General features: G+C 39.6%; 2 protein-coding genes and 1 long non-coding RNA gene across 4 annotated transcripts in view; 2 read left to right on the top strand and 1 right to left on the bottom strand.

Moving 5' to 3' along the window:
• Positions 1 to 6,605, top strand: part of hars (histidyl-tRNA synthetase) — a 42,699-nt gene extending 36,094 nt beyond the window's left edge. For both annotated transcript variants that reach the window (XM_077577057.1, XM_077577055.1), the window contains 2 exons: positions 4,172 to 4,318; positions 6,136 to 6,605. In XM_077577057.1, coding sequence (XP_077433183.1) covers positions 4,172 to 4,318; positions 6,136 to 6,195 — 207 coding nt within the window. In that variant the 3' untranslated portion in view covers positions 6,196 to 6,605. The remainder of the gene's footprint in view (positions 1 to 4,171; positions 4,319 to 6,135) is intronic.
• Positions 6,606 to 9,820: 3,215 nt separating this feature from the next.
• On the bottom strand, positions 9,821 to 17,537 carry LOC144058685 (uncharacterized). The gene is made up of 2 exons (XR_013295458.1): positions 17,141 to 17,537; positions 9,821 to 12,285 (listed from the first exon to the last, which is right to left on the bottom strand). It is a non-coding gene; the product is annotated as an uncharacterized LOC144058685 (long non-coding RNA).
• A 1,825-nt stretch (positions 17,538 to 19,362) lies between these two features.
• The window catches only part of hvcn1 (hydrogen voltage-gated channel 1), a 35,962-nt gene continuing 34,916 nt past the window's right edge, over positions 19,363 to 20,408 (top strand). The window contains exons 1-2 of the mRNA XM_077577833.1: positions 19,363 to 19,442; positions 19,522 to 19,587. The gene's annotated coding sequence lies outside the window, so the exon portion shown is untranslated. The remainder of the gene's footprint in view (positions 19,443 to 19,521; positions 19,588 to 20,408) is intronic.

Here is a 20,408-nt window from a genome sequence, read left to right as displayed (position 1 = left end):
TTGGCGACAGAGACAAAATTTGAAAAGGGCAGAGCTCCTTTCCATTAGAACACAAAAAAAGAAGAACAAAATAAATAAAGTTGACTTCACTTTCAATAGGTGAAAAAAAAAGAAGGGGAAAATGCGAAAAATAAAACGATGCGTGAACAATGTCAACATGGAGCAATAATCCAAACAATTTCTTATTGTTCCTTTTCTTCCTTCAATGAAAAAATATCTTTAAATAAAAAAGTAGTTATTTTTGGTGATAACCTGTCATGTTAAATTTAAGGAAAAGAGCCTTTTCCCCATTACAAAAAAAAGAAGAAAGAACAAAGGAGCCACAGTCCCAAAGTTGTCCTCAAGGGAAACAAACAATACGAACATATGAAAATAAAATGACACATTAATAGTCCACATTACAAATTTGTAACAAAATTGTGCACAGTCCCACGAGCACCCATTTTACGGCAAATTCCAACAAGGTAAAGAAACCTACTTGGGCGAAGAATCCTGAGCATGGTTGGTAGACGGGTAGCCCTTAGTGTCCTCCACAGATTGCAGCCGAATCTTTTCACCTTTCTCCGTAGTGATCAGCAGCCTTGCCGGGTATAGAAGTGAGGGTTTCAACCCACGCTTGTACAGCTGTTGCATCACGTCTCTATAAACTGCGCGTTGCTCCATGACTTCGGGTGTGTAGTCCTCATGAAGTGCGATGGGTTTGCCAAGGTACCTCATGTCAGATCTTCTCTTCCGGGCCTCTCTAATGACCCTCTCCTTCGTTTGAAAGTTATAAAATCTGACGATAACAGGTCTCGGTCTTTCGCCTAGTTTGGGTTTAGCCGTTAGCGATTGGTGAGCTCGGTCCAAAACGGGAGGAGTTGGCAAGGTATCTTCGCCTACAAGGTCGCGCAGGAAGGAGGCAAAAAACGCCGCAGGTTGCGGGCCCTCGACCGATTCAGGTAAGACCAATAACGCAAATGTTATTGCGGCGGCTGCACGCCTCCAAGTCTGAGGCCTTGGCTTTTAGCTTAGCATTGCTAGCGGTTAATTCAGCGCAGGTGGCCTCCAATGTTTCCAGTTGGTCGCTCACCGTGTTCGCATCTTCTTTAGGTGGTGAGCCCCTCTTAAGGTGTTGCTTCGCTGCGCTAGAAGTCATTTTAGGGCTGAGTTGTCAAACACTTGTGACGCACTTATGAAAAATGGTAAATTACAGTAATAACATGCGAGGAGATAGGGAGCCGGAGTAAACACATCTACTCCTCACCGCCAAAACCGGAAGTCCGTAGGTTATCATTTTTTTAATCGCCCACAACAAAACACTCAAATTAATTAAAAAAATCGATTTATCGCCCAGCCCTACAGGTTGACAAGGCAAAAAGACAGAGAAGGGAAGAACGTGCAGCAGGTTAGGGTAATAAAGGATAGGGATGGAAGTGTACGTTGAAGATTTGATGAATGAGGAAAGTGAGAGAGAAGGAAAAATAGAAGAGGTGACTGTTGTGGACCAGGAAGTAGCAAAGATTAGTAAGGATGAAGTGAGAAGGACATTGAAGAGGATGAAGAGTGGAAAGGCACTTGGTCTTGATGGTATACCTGTGGAGGTATGGAAGTGTCTAGGAGAGGTAGCAGTAGAATTTCTGACTGGGTTGTTCAACAGGATCTTAGATAGTGAGAAGATGCCTGAGGAATGGAGAAGTGTGATGTGCCCATTTTTTAGAACAAGGGAGACATGCAGAGTTGTGGCAACTACAGAGAAATAAATCTGATGAGGCACACAATGAAGCTATGGGAAAGAGTAGTTGACGCTAGACTGACGGCACAGGTGAACATTTGTGAGCAGCAGTATGGTTTCATGCCAAAAAAAAAAGAGTACCACCGATGCAGTATTTGCTTTGATGATGTTGATAGAGAAGTACAGAGAAGGTCAGAAGGAGCTGCATTGTGTCTTTGTAGATCTGGAGAAAGCTTATGACAGGGTGCCCAGAGTAGAACTTTGGTTTTGTATGAGGAAGTCTGGAGTGGCAGAGACGTATGTTCAAGTGCATGAGGACTGTAAGAATACAGACAGGAATCTCCATGGACTATGATGTTTGCTGATGACATTGTGATCTGTAGTGAGAGCAGGAAACAGGTGGAGGAGAAGCTAGAGGAGTGGAGATCTGCCCTGGAAAAGAGGGAAATGAAACTTAGCCGTAGCAAGACGGAGTATCTGTGTGTGAATGAGAGGGACCCAAGTGTAAGAGTGAGTTTACAGGAAGAAGAGACCAAGAAGGTGGAGGAGTTTAAGTGTTTAGGTTTAACAGTCTAGAGCAATGGAGAGTGTGGGAAAGAAGTAAAGAAGCGTGTCCAGGCAGGCTAGAGCGGGCTTGAGAAAAATGTCAGGTGTGATAGAGTTTTAGTGTTTCAGTGAAGAGTGTTTGGTCTGGAGACAGTGCCACTGAGGAAAAGACAGGAGGTAGAGCTGGAGGTGGCAGAGATGAAGGGGCTGAGGTTCTCTTTGGGAGTGACCAGGATGGATAGAATCAAGAATGAGCACTTCAGAGGGACAGCACGTTAGAGGCTTTGGAGATAGTCAGAGAGGCCAGACTGAGATGGTTTGGACATTTCAAGTGGAGAGATAGCGAGTATATTGGCAGAAGGATGCTGAGTTTCCAAAGAGGAGGTTTATGGATGTAGTTAAAGAGGACATAAAGGTAGTTTGTGTGAGAGCAGAGGATGCAGAGGACAGGGTTAGATGGAGGCAACTGATTCGCTGTGGCCACCCCTGAAAGGAAAAGAAGAAGAAGAAGTTTCATCAGAAGAGTTATGAAAATATTTTATTAACTCATTGAATGCCAGCCATTTGCAGCGCTGCCATCCCCTCAGTGCCATCCATTTTACAGGATTTTAACCCATTTTGGACGGCCTACAGCATATTGTGTTCTATGGATATATAAACATGGGACCTACCGAAAGAAAGCTTAAACCCTCATCTTTCATCAGAAAAAAAGTTTGTCTCTAGCACTTGTCATTCTTGAGTAATTAGCAGTAGAAGAGGAGAGGCAAGTTTAACTGAAAATTTGTTTTGTTTTGACAAAAATAAGAGAACTCAAGGGTTTTGTGAAAATATGCATTTGAAGTAAAAATTCAACTTTGAGAGCAATCTTTTTGTGTTTTTATTACAGGTCAAACATATAAACAGCATTTTTTTCCTTCAAAATAACATCAAACAATTCATAAGAAAAGGATATTGATGCCCAAAAAATTCTTATCATTATTAAGTACAGGGTTCCCGCGTGGTCTAAAAACGTTTTAAAAAGTCTAAAATTAAAAAACGTCCATTTTAGGCCTTAAATGTCTTTAAAAAACACTCATATTTTCATCCCAGGTCTAAAATTTTATTTACCCAAGTCTTAAATTCTTACGTCCGCTCCGTCCATTCCGATAACTGTCTGTAGATTTTTTTTTTTTTGCCTGTTGCGTTGTTTCTACTGTCTGCGTACTGAAAAAATTCCACACACCAAAAGCGAAAGGGCCATTTGAGAGGATGCGTTTGTATTGTACTCTGGGTGCGTTCCTAAAGAAACAACATACGATCGGGAGTCACCCTCCCCCACTCTGTGCTCCCGTCATTCACCCGACGCATTCAAGAGTTTTGATCGTCCCTTTAGGAACGCTTCGGAGACTTACCTTGCTTTCTTTATAGGCGTTTCATATTGCTCGGCAGAAAGCCAGCCGCCATTCTACATCATTATGCACTGAATGCTTTGCGACGTAAATAACAATGGTGACGTACGTACAAATAAAGTATTAAACTAAAAATGATTTTTGAAAAATGAATCTCACAGTTATGTTGGCACCAACCAAATAAGTAATATAAAGCAAACTTGTCATTTCAGTCGGGGTTCCTTTAAAAAAAAAAAAAGTTCTTGTGCGAAAACCAAAAGGTTGGTTAGCTTCCTAATAAAATCACACGGGGGTAGCATATGGGAAGCGCGAGACAGTTATACTTTTGTGTACACAGTTACAGTCTACACATCTGTCACATATGTTGCATGTAGGAACTTGTAACATTTGGTATGCCTCTTAAGTTCCATACAGAAAAATCTTAACATGAACACGTCCTCTTACTCTAATAATCAGTACTTTACTCAATTCAATATGCGGAAGTATTAATATAAGATGTTTACATTTCTGTGCACATCTGAAGGCAGAGGTGATGTACAAGAGGAACCCCAAATTGCTCAGTCAGCTACAGTACTGCGAGGAATCGGGGATCCCTTTTGTGGCCATCCTTGGTGAACAGGAGCTGAAAGATGGTGTTGTCAAACTCCGTGTTGTGGCCACCAGAGAGGAGGTACAGTGTGCGGGGCATTCTGAAATCAAGATATTTCTGATCTTTTTGCACTATAAATGTGACCTACAACCAGTACATTGCAATTGGGAAAAAAAACATCTTCCAGAGGCGGGCAGTAAAGTAATGATAATGAAATTAATAAGAGGCCTTTTAAATGATAGTGAGTTTGAATTTGATCAATTATAGTGAAAAAATATTTTATCTTATCTTAGTGTTTACTATAACTCTCTAAAGATTCAGTTTTTCCCAATTAAGTTGTGCAGGTTGTTGGTCACATTAATAGTTGAAAATGTTTTTGAAGTGATTTATCCTGTTCTCATTTTCACATTTTAAAAAAAAGAAAAAGAAAAAAAAAAGGCATTTGAACAAGGTTGTGTCCATTATTCACTGCAGTTTCACATACACTTGATTAAATGGGACACTCAATCAGAGGCTACATATTGTATTTTGATTTAATATACTAAGCCTCTCTTGTGAACGCACCCTTAAGAAATGGCCTAGCCATTCATGTGCAAACACATCCTCAGTACTAGAGTATGCATTTAAATTTTAATCAAATACAATAATTCCGAATAATATATACTTAATCGGGTAATTACAACTACATGTAACTAGTGATTTAATGTCCTAGTTTTTCTGACGACTTGCAAATAATAGTTTTTAATATGACTACTATTGGAGTCGGAAAATTAAAGACAAGAATGTGAAAGTGTGACGGAGCGCCTGTGACTGTCCGCACTTCCCTTCTGCGGAGATGAGCGTCGTCTAAACTGTTTTCACACAGCCCACACAAATTCCCCCTGTAATTCGACACTTTCACAAACTGCTCACCTGCCACCTGGACTCATTCCTTTTTCCCGTTGTTGGTACTGAGGGTGCACACTCGACACCAACGCATAACACACACTGCAATAAACAATAAACACTGGACCAAACCGAAGCACTTCCTGATTCCCACTTAAATAGTGCTTTTTGCCACGCTTGAAGTGACTATGGACTATACCACAAAAGTAGTTTGGTTTATTATTTAATGAGTTCTATTTTTAAGAGAATAAGTTACAGATTGCGAATTGAGGATTTTTGTTATGGTTAATATATGTTGCAGATATTATTTATTTACATGCTTTAGTTATTTTTGTTTATTTGTTGGTATTATACCCCATGATTTGCTAAATGGTTTGCCCGGAGGGAGGGGCTGGGAGTATTTAAAGGGATCCAAAATCATTTGTAGGGGAGTGCTCAGCCAAGTGGGATGAGTGACTGGCTACCACAGTAAGTTGCAAAAAAGACCAAAGGGACTTGTAAATATTGTTGGGCTTGTTTTTGTACTGGACTTGCACTGTAAATATCACATTTTTGATGCTGTGTTGGTGTAAATAAAAACACCTCACTGAAGTATTTCGACTGCGCCATCATTTTTTCCCCTTTCTGATATGAACCGGTGACAGAAAGGTATTATTTAAACAACATAGATATTTATCTGTTTATATGTGCATAGATATGCAACTGCACTACACAAAACATGCTTCTAATGTTTTAGTTTACTTGTCTACATGAGATGGTAACATTTTAGAAACAGATCTCACTATCTTGCATTGTAGTTGTACACTACTGGAAACTATTGGCTTTGGGGTTGCATTTTCAAACATCTGATTAGCTTGTGTAGTAGGTGTTGCACAGTGTATTCTAAGTTACTGTATTACAAAGAATTTGAGGACTCTGTGGGATACAATGTGGCTGTCTATGACCATGCATTTCTGCCTTTTAATGTACCAAAGGTGTTTACTTTCTAAACCCCATGAACCTGTTTTCAACAGGTTGATATTTCAAGACCCAGTCTTGTTGATGAGATCAGGAGGAGGACCTCTGAAGCCTAGTCAAGCCACAAATGCATCTCCTTGTCGTTTCATGCAGGCATGTCAGTAACTCGTGGCAAGTCCTGTGTCGAGCTTCAACAAATTAATAAATATCTTGTGAAAATTTACTTTCAATCTAATTTCTTGAGACTGCTTATTGTATTGTGACTCTATTCATAAAGGTTGGAGTAACCAAATAATGTTGAAGTTTCCATTTTGCTCAAATGCTTTACTTTCACTGAGAAAAACATTGCTTACCTTTGTCAAACTATAAGCAGGGGGAAATGTTGGGGATCTAGTTTGTTTGTGTCAGACAGAAACAGAAAATTGGTACATTGATGCAGTGAATTTCAGGACTAACGAAGTAATGTGTACTTGGCCCTCAGTTCTTGACAAAAAGTGTCAGAATAAAACTATTTTGCCTGATCCTACATGGTCTAATTTTCTTGTTGCCAAGCCAGCAGTGACGTTACACAACACCCCAGCCCGTGTGATTAGCTGTAAAGGGACATCTGATTGGCTGTAGACGGGCTCTGTTTAGAAAAAATGCAAGTGTGTTTCTCGGCCGCACGAAATGATTCTCAGAAAGATACACACACACACACACTCAATCCGTGAGTACGGATTTCAAATTAAAAGCACGTGAGAAATGCACGTAAGACAATTCATACACACATTTAATGTGTTTCGTGTCAGATGTGTTCATGAATACCAAAATGTGTGTGTGTTTCATGTCAGATGTGTAATGAATCCCACAATGTGTGTGTTTCGTGTGAGATCTCTGTGTGCATCGAAAATGTGTGTTGTTTTTTGTGTCAGATGTGTTTATAAAGCTCACAATGTGTGTGTGTTCACCAAAATTTCCTCTGGCTTCTCCCTGCCCGGGCATAGTTCACCATTTTTCACAACATTTTCTCACTGTCTGCCATTGCATGCCATTGGTTTGTTACCGCTCTGTAACTGGACACTTGTTGGCACCTTTATCAGACTCTTGTACGTCATGCAATGGATGTCTATTTTGGCGAGTGGTTAATCAGATAATTCTCTTGGGCTGCGTTGGCCCACCAAGGTCTTTACCAAAGGGACACGTCAGGACTGCTGCGGTCCTCCACCAGTTTTCGGAGAAATAGTCACGTGACGTCCGGATCTCTATGGTCAGGAATGAGTATCTGCAATATATAAAACACATAGTTGCATGGGAATTGCTGTGGTAATGTACAGTAGACAGCCAAAATAATTTATAAAACATTATTATTCATCACGATTAGATAAATATATCAACCTTAAATACATAAAAGTTCATGTAGTATTACTATTTAAATGAGGCTTTATAGAAGCTAGTAAAGTAAAACAATCATAATTACATTCCTGTGACTTTCTGTTGTATTTTACTAGTTACCGGTAGTAAATTTAAGTGTGTATTTAACTGTTGATAAGGCAGATAACCTCATCAATCCTAACTCCATTCATTCCATCCTTTTTAATTAATTCATTTACAACTTTGCAGTATGGTGTATGCACTTCATCATCATTTTGATACATTTAGCTTGTGCTATCTATCATAAATCTGACCGGTGTGACTCCTAGATATAGTATTTGTGCGATACCAAACAAAGCTGCAAATCACCGGAGACAAATGGACAGTCGCTCCACAGCTGAAATGGAACGCCTGTAGTTATTGTTCATGCGAGATATCCTAGCACCAATACGAGCAAACAGGTCGTCAATCTGGGCACTGGTCATTCTGAAATATGCTGGATGTGGCAGTCATCCAGACGCGGTTCATCAATGGAATTCACCAAGCTGGGTGCGCCTCTGGATGGTGTTGTGAATCCAAAGATGGTGGCGTTTACCATTCCGACGTTTGGACTTCCACACAAAGTACAGAGCAACAATGGTAATCATATCGTCCTGCATGGCTTTTCGCAAAATGCCTGACATTGATGTACTACCAAAGCCCCACCCCACGGTGTGCGCGAATGCTCGAATGATAAGAATGTGTCCACAAAACTGGAAGCGTTCCAGATCGCCTTCTTGCTTTGGTGTTTAAACACTTATGGGTGTATTGCATTGTCAGTGTTAAAAATTTAACTAACTACATTTTTCTCTGCAAAATAGTACCACATTTATATAGCACTTTTCCTCCTTAGGACCTCAAAGCGCTATACAGTTTGATTACTAATGATACAGCATCAAGAGCATTTTCTGGGCTGCCCAGCTGGGTCCCAGTTAATTTTGGCCAGGGATTTTATGGTGGCCTCATGTGGGCAAGCACAGATGGGCTTAAGGTGGGCCTCATATGGGCCCTAGCTAAAACCCACATGGGTTTGGAATGGGCAGGTGAATGGGCCCCATTTGAGGTGGTCAGCTGGGTCCCAGTTAAAAGTTGATATTGCCCTCAAATGGATTATCCGTGCAATGCATGTCAGATCATATTCGTCAGGGTTTTAATGGGGAAAAAATATTCTCATGAAATAGAGAGCTCAAAATGTCTTGTATGTAATATGATACGTTTGGCTTTATAGGGTTAACTTCCGGGTTTTGTAAAAAACATCTATGCCTTTCGCATTACCAGCCAAATTGGCTAGTAAATATTTATGACCACCCACCAAAATAAATTTTAACCTGCCTTTGGCGGTTGTTAATTTAGATCCTTGTGCCGAGGGACAATTCAGAGTGCTCAATTAACCTGCCATGCATGTCTTTGGAATGTGGGAGGAGACCGGAGCACCCGGAGAAAACCCACACATTCACGGGGAGAACATGCACCCTGGAAGGCCGAAGCCTGGACTCATCTCACGCCCTCAGCACTGGTAGGCAGATGTGCTAACAAGTCATCCACTGTTGTTAAATCAGTCCCTGTTCTGCAGCTGAGTGCATAAATGAATGTCAGCTGTAATGTTGCCTGTTTATCCGAGAAATGCGATGTGAAGACGATGCAGACTGCCCCCACACTGAAATATTACTCACCAATTCGCTGAATTCTTGTCCTTGCTCCGGCGACAATGCAGGGTCCGCTATTTGCTTCTTTACCCGACAAAATTTACATTAATTGTAATCCACATGCCAAAACACAGTTTAATTTACAGTATTTGACCGCTAATTATACAGCAAATTACTTAACTTTGTTTTTACCCATAATGCACTTTGTTGTACCTATAATGCATTGAGGTATACAGTTAAATATTGTAAAAATAAAAATAATGCTGTCATTTTTTTTACTGTACATTTTACACAAATTTGTTACAGTGCGGGCTTATCCTCCAACAAATAAATCTGGTTGTTCTGCTCACTTGGGTTATGTGTCTTCATATAAGTTATTTTTTTCTTTCCACAGAAAAAAAACAATTGTAAAAAAAAAAAAATAAAATAAAAAGTAAAAACAAAACTTGTGACTGAGAAACCTGAAAAGATGGAGTTGGAGAGAGAAGATAAAAAGGCTGAACAGAATAAGAAAGAAAGAAGAAAATGCATCTGAAATCTGGAATTCAAAGTTTTGTATTGAATTTGTCTTCCTTTTCGTTTGTGAGATTAAAATGATATTTTTTTGTTTTACTTCAGTTATCAATGGCACAATTTACCCCACTGAATTCTGACTAATGGCACAACCTGTAATGTTCTTGTGTGTAAAGAAGAAGCATTCACATTCCGATTATGCACCATTCGCTGGCTATTTTATTTTTGTACTGCCCGGAAACCCCCGGTCACTTGAGGCTACACTGCCATCTATTGGCCAGCACACATCACTACATCCCCCTTCCAAACAGGGAAACTCAACATGAGACCAATATTCTCTCTACACACCACGAGTCTCTTACGCAAATGAAATACACTTTTGACATTGAAATACTGAAACTTTTTTCACAATTGAAACTTTAAATGGTCAGTAACATAAATTAAGTTCAGCACAACGTTTTTTTTTCCCCGTTTTTTTTTTAACAGTGCCAGGTTTATTTCTTAAAAACATATATAACTGAAAGCTCAAACATGTTCAATAAGCCTCTAAGGTGGCCTCAGTTGTCGGGTAGATCGTCTGAGTGACACAGTCATTGAGGCTGGTGAGGACAGCACATCACGGTGAACATGAGATGCAGCTTCCTCTTGCTGTTCTGGTCCAGCTCCCTTAGGTTTACTCTCAACATCACATTTTTTTCAAAAGACTTCTCCTGTTTCTTCTTAGGACTTGTCCATTGACTAGAAAAGATCTGGGGATGACTTCTTCAAGGATCACCGCCTTTCTGTCCCAACGCTCAGGACCCTCAATCCTCACAGCATCTCCTTCCTGTAGAAGTGCAAGATGTTTTGCAGTTTTGTCATAGTTCAATTCCTGTCTGTGCTTGAGCTTAATCATTTTGGCAGTCAGCTCAACGTTTTTATTATAATTGTGCTCTAGAATAAATGAAAGTGTGATGTGCAGCTTGCGACCCATGAGTAGCTCAGCTGCTATGATCCGAACTCCAAAGCTGCAGCACAATAATTCAGCAAAGCTGTATTCTGGGCGACATGTCATTCAGGTTCTTTTTTTTTGGGATGGATATTAGTGGTTTGTGGTCAGTCTATGCAGTAAAAGTTGGTAATCCATAGACAAAACTATGGAACTTCTCACAGCCAAATACTAAACCCAACGTTTCTTTTTCAATTTGGGCATAGCGTTGTTCAGTATCCGTCATCGTTCTAGAAGCATATGCTATTGGTTGCCATTTGTCTCCATGCATTTGAAGCAGCACAGCTCCCAAACCATCTATGGAGGCATCTGTGGAAATCTTAGTCGGTTTGGATGGGTCAAAGAATGCAACTATACTTTGACATAGTCACACTTTCAGGGTTGCAAGACGACCACTCTACCACTGACCCACGCCGCCACAACTGGATGAATTGCTTCTTTTTTTTTCTTCTTCTTTTTTTGGGGAGAGCTCAGTATTGATCATTTGACATGTCATCATCATTGTTCTCCCTTTTTTTTTTGTTTGTGCGTGCGTGCGTGTAAAAAAAAAAAAAGAATTCCCATACCGTTCACCTAAACCGAACACTTCAAAATCCAGCCAGAGTCGTGGGGCTGCCAGGAGACCCGAAGAGGGACCAAAGAAAAGAAAGAAAAGCGAAGCCCAGCACCGACCAGACACCACCCACCGGGCCACTAACCAGAGTCCTTCACCAACCCCAGAGACATCTAAATTCCAACAAATCAGGGAGACCTCAAGGGCCCAAAGGAGAAACTGAGGAAAAGTAGAAAGGACAGACGAAGCAGAGTGAGATCCACAGACACCAGCCTCCACCGAATCAATGACCTGCTCCATATTGCGGCCTGCCCCAACCGATGCCCCCCCCCCCCCCCCAGTTGTGTGGTGCATTAAAATTGGAGGGGAGCTGCAGGGCGGAGACTGTGTCTCCACCCTACCCCACTCCCCCCCAAAGTGTGTTATGTGCCCTAAAATGTATTGTGCAAAACTAGTGCAGTGAGTTAAGAGGAGCGACCAGCTGCGCCCCCCCCCCAACCGGGCGGGGAGGGAGGCGCATCCACCCACCAATCCCCCACCCACCCCACCGGGACCCCGGAGCGCCGAGACCCGGGCCACGGATGGAACCCCCGGCCTAGGGGAGGGGGAGGAGGGCGGACGGGGGGTGGGGGGGGGGGAGGAGACGACAGGAAGGGCAGGAGGCAGCGGCAGGGCCGCAGAGAGAGGGGGAGAGGAGGAGGAAGGGCGACGAGGGAGAAGGGACAGGGAGGCGGAGGACGGGCGGGGAGAGGCAAAGAGGGAGAGGAAGCAAGGGGGAGGAAGGGGGAGGGGAGAGGGAACCATGGGGCACCCCGGCGGCCCACAGGCCCCGACCCGCGTCGCCGGGCCCAGAGCAACGGACCGCGCCAGGGCGGCGCCGCCCCGAACACCAGGGAGAGCCCCGCAACACAGCACCCCCCACGAGACACAGGGAACGACCAAGACGCAGCTGCCACCCAGCAGCCAACAGAGGGGCAGACCCGCCCACGCCCAGTCAGGGGGGGACAGCACCTGTAGAGTTAGTCCCCTGGCATGCGGTGAATCCGAATATTAGCCCTTAGTGCCCATTGGAGGTGAATCTGCTCGATCCTGTTGGCAGCAACTGGGTTCCTGACTATAAAAATACAACCATTAGTTACAAACTGTCAAATGCAGAGACATCAATGTAAGTTATCACGATGTGGTGGCTCTCGCTAACAGGCAGAATTAAATAACCAGAATTAGGTTAAAATATTCTATATACGTAGACCATATTTCTATGAATTTTGATATTTGTTTTTTATTTGAGGCCGATATTTTTTCCATTAAAATGTGATTTATGAGGAGGTTAGACCATTGGTCGATATTCAGAGTTTGTTTATTTTTCCAGTTAACAAGAATTGCTTTTTTTGCGATAGTAAGGGCTACAAGTGTAGATTGAAATTGTTTATATGGTAGGTCAGTTGTTGTTAGGTCACCTAGCAAACACAAGTTTGGAGATAAAGGTATCCTATAGTCCAAGATAGCGGAAAGTTTTTCTAAGACTTTAGTCCAGAAATACATAACCGGAGTGCATAACCATAAAGCATGAAAATAAGTGTCTGTAGTGTTTTGTAAACACTGGAGACAAATGTCGGAGTCGGAGAGTCACATTTTCTTCATCATATATTGAGTAATGTATGTTCTATGGATAATTTTATATTGGATAAGTTGTAAATTTGTGTGTTTTGTCATTTTAAATGCATTTTCACAAACTTGAATCCAAAAGTCAGATTCCGGAGCTATAGACAAGTCTGTCTCCCATTTTAAGATGGGTAAAGACATTTTATCCGTATATGAAAGTAACTTATATATTTTTGAAAGTTTTTTTGTTGTTGTCGGAGAAAGCTTGGTAATATCTTCAGCTAAACCAGGCGGTTGGAGCGTACCCCGAAGTGTTGGAATTTGTTTCTTTATCATATTTTTAACTTGCAGATAATGTAAAAAATTTCCGTTTGTTGTTTTGTATTTTTGGAGCAAGGATGTATATGATATAAACATATTATCTGAGAAGAGATGGTGGAGATGTGTAATTCCTTTCTGCTCCCACACACCTAAATAAAACGATTGGTTGTTAATTCGAAAGTCAGAGTTATGCCATAGGGGAGAAAGCCCACAGGGCTCCACTTGGGCTTTTGTAATTTCTAATGCCTTCCACCAAGCAGTCAGGGTGGCGGAAATCATTGGGTTTTTAAAACAATTATGTCGCTTAATTGATGTTGTAATAAAGAGTAAATCTAGAAGTCTGAGGTTATTACAATCCTTCTGTTCTAGTTCCAGCCAACAGTTAGTATCTCTGTTGGGTTGCGCCCATAGAACGATATATTGTAGCTGGTTAGCTATATAGTAGTACATAAAATTTGGTGCCTCTAGACCACCTTTGGATTTACTTTTCTGAAGAGTAGATAGACTAATCTTTGCTTTTTTTTTTATTCCAGTAAAATTTTGTAACGGCTGAGTCCAACAACTGGAACCATTTAGCCGTAGGTTTAAATGGAATCATTGAGAAAAAATAGTTTATTTTAGGTAAAACTTTAATTTTAACGGTGGCTATTCGTCCTATTAAAGAAATAGGAAGATTATTCCAGCGTTCCAAGTCACTATGAATGTTATCCAGAAGTGGAGAAAAGTTTAAATGAATTAAATCAGTTAATTTAGGTGAGATTTTTATGCCTAAGTATTTTAAATTACCTATAGGAAATGAGTAGTGTGGGTCCTGGCTTGCAGGGTTCCATGAATTTTCTGTAATAGGTAGAAGTGTTGATTTTGTCCAGTTAATAGAATAATCTGACAACTGTGAGAATTTAGTTATTAAGTTAAATACTTCCCCTAACGAAATCGCCGGGTTTTCTAAATAAAGTAAAATATCATCGGCATATAGATTAATTTTATGTTCTGTTACCCCAGAGTGAATTCCTTGAATCCTTCTTTCCTGGCGTATGGCTATTGCAAGTGGCTCAATAAATATTGCAAATAATAAAGGGGACAGTGGGCATCCCTGTCTTGTGCCTCTCTGTAAAATAAAGCTCTTAGATATAATCCCATTAGTAGTAACTGTAGCTTTGGGAGAATCATATAATACTGACACCCAGTGGATAAATGATTTCCCAAAGCCAAATTTATTTAAAACTGCAAAGAGGAAGGACCAGTTAACTTTGTCGAAAGCTTTTTCTGCATCCAACGATATAATAACTGCCTTCTTATCATGCCGCTGTGACATGCTAATAAGGTTAAAGAGCCTCCTAATATTATTAGTAGAGTGACGATCTTTAATAAAGCCTGTTTGGTCGCTATGAATAATTGTCGATATTACTGTTTCTAGTCTAGATGTGAAAGCCTTAGTAATAATTTTAATATCAGTGTTAATTAGTGAAATCGGACGGTAACTTGATGGAAGGGTGGGGTCTTTTTCTGGCTTTAATAAAAGTTTAATTGCTGCTGTATTCATGTGTGGACGTATGTAACCATTAGTTTTAATTTCTGTTACTACTCTTAAGAATAGCGGAGCAAGCATTAACCAGTAGTGCTTAAAAAATATAGCCGGATAACCATCTGGGCCAGGTGCCTTGCCATTAGGCATACTATCTAGAGCACTGTACAACTCGTTTATAGTAAGTGGCGCTTCTAACATATCTTTATATTCAGTAGTTAACTGAGGCATATTTAAGCTACTGAGGAATCCCTCAATATGCTCAGGGTTAGGCTTGTTAGTTTCTGAGTATAGGTTGCGATAATAGTTATAAAAAATTTGATTAATTTCTTCTGGTGATTGTGTACATTCACCAGTTGTCCCTTTGATAGCCGTTATAAGAGATTTTTCCCGATTGCGTTGAAGTTGGTTTGCAAGAAATTTACCTGATTTGTTATTATATTCAAAGTTGTTGTATCTCAATTGTTGTATTATAAACTCTGTTTTTTTAGTTAGCTTATCGTCTAACTGTATTTTTGTATTTTGTAAGTCAGTCCATATTTGGTCATTTGGGTTTATTGCGTACTCATCCGTCAGTTGTTTAATTTTATCTTCCAAGTAATTTTCTAATTTTTGATCCTATTTCTTTTTATAAGATGAATATGATATAATTTTACCTCTAATTACTGCTTTCCCAGCTTCCCAGAGAAGAGATGGCGATAGGTCTGGAGAGTCATTTATTTCCAAAAAGTCTGCCCACTCTTTCCCTATAATTTTATCAAACTCTACATCGTTTAGCAGTGAGATGTTAAAACGCCATGTTGGTGGTGGTTTAAAGGTATAATCAACTTGTAGGGAAAGTGAGACTGGTGCATGGTCGCTAATAATGATAGGATGTATTTTTGTAACAGTTTTATCAGCAATAGAGTTATTTGTAAGAAAATAATCAATTCTTGAAAAAGACCGGTGCACAGCGGAAAAGAAGGTAAATTCCTTCTTATTTGGGTTTTTAAGTCTCCAGCTGTCGACGAGGCCAAAATCATCCATATAGTCCCATATTACTTTAGTAGATTGTAATCGCCTTATACATGTTGTGTTATTAGAACGGTCTATTAATGGATTTAAGACTGTGTTAAAGTCTCCTCCAATAATAATAGTAGAATTCGCTGCTGAATCAAACAGCTGAGAGAAAAATTCATGGAAAAAGGCCGGATCATCATTATTAGGGGCATATAAATTGCCAAATGTATATATTTTATTAAATATAGTTACCTGAATAATAATGTATCGGCCCTCTGGGTCTGTTATTGTATTATTTAGAGTAAAGAGTAAATTCTTATGTATGAGTATACAGACTCCTCTTTGTCTGCTGTTATAAGGGGCGGAGTATGCTTGGCTAAAATTCTTATCAATAAGTAATTTTTCTTCTGATTTTTGTAGGTGGGTTTCTTGCAGGAGGCAAATATCTGCTTTTAATTTTAAGAGATGGTCTAAAGTTTTTATTCTTTTTGCCTGTGAGCGAGCGCCACAAACATTCCAGGAAACCAGAACTAATTTATGCATACAAACAATATAGGCTCAGTCCTGTGTATATATCTGCATAGGCCATTTGTCAATACTGGCATGTTATAGGATAGAATCAAAGTAGTTAGGTGATTTATATAATTTGTGTAAAATATGAGGAAATGTGTAAGTAAATATAACAGTGAAAAAATGGGTAGGGATGTGAAAGTGAAGGAAGTTAGTGGGGAATTAAACAACATTAAAATACACCAGTAACTGGTAACCCAAGCGAGATTTTTTTTTGTTTAAATCTACTTTTAGATATAGTTATGTATTATTATTATATTTATAATATAGCCTAAACATAATGAGTATTCATATTTTAAGTTTTATAACCACATATACAGTATATGTATATGTCTACATCTAATAATCAAACAAAGTTTAGTTCCATCAATGCCAATTAGAACAGCCAGGGAGTGGAGTTGGGGTTCCAGAATAGTTGGCCATCGATGTATAGTTTATCAACGACCATCATAGTCCGTTTACCCTCCTGCCTATTTTGTTTCATTATAGGAAACAGTACCTTTCGCCGCTCATTAATCTCTCTAGGGAATTGGTCATTCATTCCAAATGAGGTCCCTTTAAGCTCCCGTCCTTTACTTTTAACAAATACTTTCTGTTTAAAATGCTCAAATTTGGCGATAATAGGACGGGGTCTGTTGCCCCTACGGGCTCCAAGCCGATGTACCCGGTGAAAAGAGATGTTATTTACCGTCTCCTGAGAAATTTTTAACGACGTCGTCATAAATTTTTTTATCTCAACCTCTGGATTGTCAGAGGTATTCTCGGATATACCTAAGAATATTAAATTATCCTGCATGCTACGGGATTGAACATCCAGAATAGTTTCTTTTAGCATTTTATTTTCCTTTTTAACGGTTTCTAACTCGGCTGAAACAGTCACGAGTGTAGAGTGTATCTCGGCATTGTCGCGTTGGAGATCACTTACTTGTTGGCTGAAGAATTCGATGCTTACCTTTAATCCTTTGACGTCCTCGCAGATTAGGGAGAGGACCTCTAATTTTTTATTTATGGACTCCAGCATACTGACCGAGACCTCCGTAGTGGTTAGGTCGTCCGTGTCCGTCGCTGAGTCATTCTTTCTCTTTTTAGAGGGTTTTTTCGACGGTTTCTCGACGGAAGAGTCCTCCATCGCGCAGTTGTAAAAATAACCGTCAATGAAGCGTTCGAGGTCCTCCACGTTGGGTGGCATTCCAAATCTGTCGGATGAAAAGAGATAAGAGAAAAGCCAAGATATATGATGGTTAAACTCGAATTAGTTTAGCATAATAGAGCTAGTTCTATCTTAGCAGCAGGGCGCTGCCATGTTGGGGTTTCCCGGTCTCGCGATAATCACAGCTTCTCGCGCATGCGTCTCTCCCACACATGGTCACATGACATTTCCACTGGATGAATTGCTATTGAAATGTCAACAGCGCACTGGAAAATTGGAACGTTTCTCCTTCACCGGAAATGAGGTTGTGGGGAATTTAACACTCAAGGTAGTGCTATTCAGGTTACACCCAACATCCACCCCAACACTCAAGGAAATTTGCTCTGACAGTGTAACTTTTTATCCTAACAGTGTTAAAATAACACTGCTTAGTGCATATTTGATTTGCAATTTGCTGTGTGCTCAGTTAAAACCATATAGTTCAGTTTTATAAGGTGCTTTTGAGTCTTCTGAAAAGCGCTATACAAAATTGTATTATTATTACTATTAATATTATTATTATCATTATTATTATTATCATGACTCAGCTTGCAAGCGTCACGACCAATCTCAGAAAACAGTTGAGGTGTGATTGGTTGTTACCTGAGCCCTGAGCAACTTTGATGTAATTTTCATTCGACAGCGAGTGGCAAAATTGCCGGCCCCTGATATGGATAAAAAAAGAAGTCGATTTTGCTGCTTAACTCATATTCTACAAATACAATATTATTCAGAATACTATGTTTAGACTAATGAGGGTGCATATAAAATATTATTGTAAAGAAAATAAAAATGTATTTTTTTAAAAAATGAAAAAAAGTATTTACTTTATTTAAAAGAAAAAAGTAGCTTTTTCCGTACCTCACTTCCTGAGTGTTCAAATATGGTCAGATACCCAGAATTTTAGCTCACTGGTAGCACTCATCGCTTGGTATTTAGTTTAGCTAAAATAGCAACTTTTAGAATTGAGGCATAACGTGACGGAACTAATTTCACCCATAAGCAACCTAGTTAATGGTGTAGTGTGTTTGCACTTTGTAACACAACACAGAAGTCTGGCTGACTGTAGACTTGCCAAGTTAAATAACTTCTAACATGGCATTTTATAAGCTACATGTGATATAGGCTTTTTAAATAATTTGTAGTGTGTTATTATTTTAAGCTTTTTAAAACGTACTCGAGGTCCACCATGTGACAGGAGCATCTCTCTGGAGTTGCCATCATTAGCATCAATCAAACAGATGCACATCAGATTTCGTATGATGAAGACAATAACCCCTCTTCAGACCCATAGATGGTTTCAGTGGACATGACACCAATAATTCACATAATTTGGATGATGTCAACACTTCTGGTTCATGATTGAATCTTAACTAACTAATCACAATCGCAAGTTGATTTGCGTGATGTTTATGTTAAAAATGTTGCAAATAAGCTTGATACGTTTACATGTTACAGCCATATTATCCTGGCATCCACTTTAACAACTAAAAACATGAGATAAGCACCCCAAAAATTCTCATGTGGGAACAGAGTCTAAATAAGCTAAAAAAATAAAAAAAAATAAAAGAAAGAGGGAAAAAAAAGACAAGAAATTTTACCCAGCAGAAAAAATGCGGGTCTGAAGGGGCTACCGGTATTGCATTTAAAAAAAAAAGGCTGGAAAAGTTAAGTTTTAGATCGAACTTTACACCTGTTGTTAATGTTAATGCCAGTTCGAAAAATAGTTTAGGCTTACTGCAGGAATCTTTTTTGTTTTTTTAATCATAGTTACTTTTTGTGTGTGTGTGCTTTCTTCAGGGATTTCTTAAGTATATGCAATTTATATACCATATTTTATTTAATAATGTTGTGCTTTCTGTGTTGTAGTTATCTTTTTGTATATCTAAATAAAAAAATCCAAGTATTATAATATAATGTTGCATTGGTGGCAAGTTCATATTTAGTGAGGGTGAGGGTCTCCTAGGTTGGGTGTGTGTGCGAAGGGACTCTTTCGTCTAGGGCGCAAACCTAGCCAGAACCACCTCTGTCAGAGCTCAGTGTCTGTCGAAATGAAGGAGTGGAAGTAAGCGGATATGGGATAGTTTGACTTTGTCAGTGAAGGCTGAATTTCTGACCGGCTGATTTCCGTTTGAAATTTACAGGAGTTGTGTTTTCTTCGGAGAGCGAAGAGCAACTTCGTGAATGCATTGGCGGTGAGCAGAGAGAGGGTGAGCAAAATTTTTAAAACTATAACGTGCTGTTAAGTGCGTAAACTTGATCATGAATCGAATGAATGTATAGCTTATACTGGAGGGGGAAAGCTTGAGTCCCCTGAACATAAAAACAGCTAAATAAATAAACGGCGAATGTATCTGGATTCCTCTGAGCGGGGCTACTCCCGCGACTGAAAAACTACAGATGTGACAAAACGCTCAGATAACTGCTGCATGAGCTCATTTGGATTTCGACGGAATTCAAGATGAACACGCATTGTATTTATCCGACTGACACACACTTTTGTTTTCTCAACTAATTGTTGTGCGTAAAGTTGTAACTTATAGTAAGACCAGAAACTCAAAGTGTTGTTCTCGTAAACATTTTCTTTATATATTTTGTCTTTCTACTTGCTTATATTTTTATGTGTGGTTGGCTTCATGGGCTTATATACAGTACTTCCAGCTTCAGCTTCCTTCTGTATTGCTTTCTCAATAACATGTTGCAAGATTTAAAAAAGAAAAAGAGAAGTAAACTCAGATTGTCTTACATGATGAAACGATGCAGCTGACAACATCACCCACTGACATCTCGTCTAAATCTAGACCGAAATTCACCCGTCAATAATCGGTCTATTTTAGCCCAGAGCTACAAGAAAATATATAAAAAGTAAACGTTAAATATTAAATAAAAAAGTAACTGTGAGTTGTATAAATTATGGCAAAATGTTGGATTACTATGTCTTAAACAGTCAATGGTCAATGTACAATGTAGTTTAGATTTAGGCTTGATTTAGACATCTAAATCAAGACATCAAATCACGTCTCTAAATCAT

This window comes from Vanacampus margaritifer, chromosome 10, assembly GCF_051991255.1.
Source record: "Vanacampus margaritifer isolate UIUO_Vmar chromosome 10, RoL_Vmar_1.0, whole genome shotgun sequence".
Taxonomy (NCBI): Eukaryota; Metazoa; Chordata; class Actinopteri; order Syngnathiformes; family Syngnathidae; genus Vanacampus; species Vanacampus margaritifer.
The sequence above is the reverse complement of the archived record's forward strand: the minus strand, read 5'-3'. Positions and strand labels throughout refer to the sequence as shown.